This window comes from Parasteatoda tepidariorum, chromosome 7 (assembly GCF_043381705.1).
Source record: "Parasteatoda tepidariorum isolate YZ-2023 chromosome 7, CAS_Ptep_4.0, whole genome shotgun sequence".
In the NCBI taxonomy this organism is placed as follows: domain Eukaryota; kingdom Metazoa; phylum Arthropoda; class Arachnida; order Araneae; family Theridiidae; genus Parasteatoda; species Parasteatoda tepidariorum.
The window spans coordinates 78,886,043-78,889,026 of NC_092210.1; the positions used below are offsets into that span (position 1 = coordinate 78,886,043).

The window sequence follows — 2,984 nt, forward strand, 5'->3', positions numbered from 1 at the left end:
CTGAAAACAAATTTAGTTTTTTTTTTACGTTTCTGAAATTATTCTTATTAACGAAAATTTCTACACTGTTACTTTTATTTACATAAAACTGTTACTTTTATTTGCATAAAACTTTTACAAACATAAACTTTACTGGAGGAAATATATCTAAAAAATTATATAGTCATATAACAGTCATATAGTTATAAAACTTTACTAAAGGCAAAAGCAATTTGAAAATATATAATGAAATAGAATGTCTTTCTTTCTATAATGTTGTAAAAGAATAAGAATAAGTAATGACCTAAAAAAAAAGGCTATTATTCTTTTTTTGCTACAAATCGAAGTATAAGGATTCCTTTTGGCGTCTTTCACAGAAGAACTCTCAAGAATGATTTGGCGACAAGTAAATGTTACCTGTCATTTCAGACTGTCGTCATCATTTTATTCACTAACTGAATCCTTTATGTTTTGTAATCATAAAACATTGAATATATATTTTTCTACATATTTTGTGAAGTTATGTCTTATTAAACTTAGAAACAGTTTTGTTTATAGACCTAAACAGGGCAAACATTTTTTTTAACTGGGCAATCTAGATGGATAAAATAAATATGATTAAATTGCCATGAACTTTCTGAAATCTAAATAAATTTGTTTCAAAATGCGGAACTGTTTAATTGCGTTTAAACCATAATCATTGTTAGCGTTGAAACACTTGCTGCTGCTGAGGAAATTGTAGACAATTTCATGGTGATATCACTGATGACAGTAACGTTTCATTATAACATCAAAATAGTTTAGTGTTTCGCAAACAGTTTCAATCCAATACATAGAATTATTATGTAAGTTTCCTTAATAAACTCCTGTTTTTGAAAATTGCAACACCATGAAGGAATAGTCATAATTGAATGAAATTTACTACACAGTTGAGTGGTAGTGGTACAAATAAATTATTGAACTTTCAAAGCAAACAAACAATAACAAGAGATCGAAATCAGTATTTTGTGTAGCCACCACGCACCGCAATAAGCGCTGCTACACGACGTGGCATGGAGTCAAGCAAATTTTGAATGTCTGTCTGAGGAAGAGTATTCCATATAGTTTGTATGTGTACCCAAAGTTCGTCTGTAGAAGCAGCAGGACGAGGATCACGAGCGAGGCACCGACCAACGAAATGACACACATGTTCAATCGGTGACATATCTGGGGAATACGCAGGCCAAGGAAGAAGCTGTACCTGTCGCAATGCAAGGAAGGATTGAACAGTCCTAGCAATATGAGAACGGGCATTGTCTTGTTGAAATACACCGCCTGGCAAGGCTTGAAAGAAGTGAACAGCTTGGGGCTGTAAAACTTCACTGATGTACCGGTTGTTGTTCAGATTACCCACAATTCGTAGCAATTGAGATCGTCCATGATATGCTATGGCACCCCAGACCATAACTCCGGGTGTTCGTCCACTGTGACTTTCGATAACGCACTCCGGAAGGTGGCGTTCACCGGCATAGCGCCTGACACGAATGCGGCCATCATTGTACCACAAATTAAAGCGGGATTCGTCAGAAAACACGACACGCTGCCAATCAGCACGCCAGTTCCTAAGCTGATTGGCCTATTGTAGCCGCAGGCGGCTATGGTTTAGCGTGGTGATCCTGTATGAAGGAGTATGGTGTATGGTGATCCTGTATAAAGGAGTCCTTGCGCGCAGTCCACGCTGCATTTGACGTCTACGAATTGATGAAGCACACAATGAAACACCAGTAGTTATTGACCACTGTGCTGCCAGTTGTCTAGAGGGAGCCGTACGGTCTGTCAGCACTATACGGATCAGGTGTCGATCATCGCGAGCTGACGTGACATTTCGGGGGCCACTCCCGGATTTCCGAGTTGTCTGACACTCGTCCGTCCACTGCTTCCAAACACGCATCACTGTGCTTCTGTTACGCTGCACACGAGCGGCTACTGCACGATAAGACAATCCAGCTTCACGAAGGCCAATGATTCTCCCTCTTTCAAACTCCCTAAGTTGTTGAAATCTCGCTCTCTTTCGTCGAAGAGGCATAAGTAACGTCTGAGCTAACGTTTACCACTAGCAGATAACCACCGATAACCATAAACGCCTTGCTACAGCCGTCTATTTTATTCGGATCCATCCGCCGTTCAGTGGTCGCCGCTCAGCATACGCATGCGCTACGGGTTTGAAATTCTAATCATTTGCATATTATGCTCTACTTTGCATTTCCTGAAAATTTCAGCTCACTCGCGTAAGTCCTTAATGATGTTGCAATTTTCACAAACATGAGTTTAATAATAGTAATAAAATGGAATTTTTTTTCATTTTTTTATACTCAATACCTTGACGGATTATTTTTGATATTTTAGTATTATTTAGTTAAATTAAGAGGAAAACTGAAAGACATACATCAACTCAATAAAATGGCTAAAATATTTTTTTTCTTTAATTTATAATTTTTGTACCCTTCACGTTTTATCCGATAAAGCAAAATGCGTTTTTAGAAGTTCATTCATCAAAATGATAAGTATTCCGTTTGATTTGGAGTGATATTGTTGATCGAAGCAAAATCATAATAATTAAACAAACTTCCTGCGCTTCTTATCCCTTTCGCGGAGCTGCAAAAAAATCTCTTTTACAGTATCTATATTAAAGCTAAACAGCATCGGTGCAGATTTAATAGTCATCAACGCTACCTATATAATATCTTATACCTATATTGATATATCTGGTACCTATGGAAACTAGACCAAATACCAAAATATCAGTAGTGCCCACTTCCGAAATTAGTAAAGCATCATTGGAGTCAATAATAGTATGACGAATTCCTACGCTTCTCTATCATTGTTTCTGCTTTTGGCATGCAAGAGTTTTTGGCCTAAATAATTTTTTATAACTTGGTTCAGCTTTTTGCCGTTAAAATGATTGAAAATCAATAATTTTAAATTTTTTATAATTGTAATAATTAAGCTAATATCGCATGTTTTTT

General features: G+C 36.7%; 1 protein-coding gene across 1 annotated transcript; it reads right to left on the reverse strand.

Moving 5' to 3' along the window:
• Nucleotides 1–1,594: 1,594 nt before the first annotated feature.
• LOC122268868 (uncharacterized) lies at nucleotides 1,595–2,044 on the reverse strand. Its single transcript, XM_043039600.1, has one exon. The coding sequence runs from the start codon at nucleotides 2,042–2,044 to the stop codon at nucleotides 1,595–1,597; it is 450 nt and encodes a 149-aa protein (XP_042895534.1).
• Between the last annotated feature and the right edge of the window lie 940 nt (nucleotides 2,045–2,984).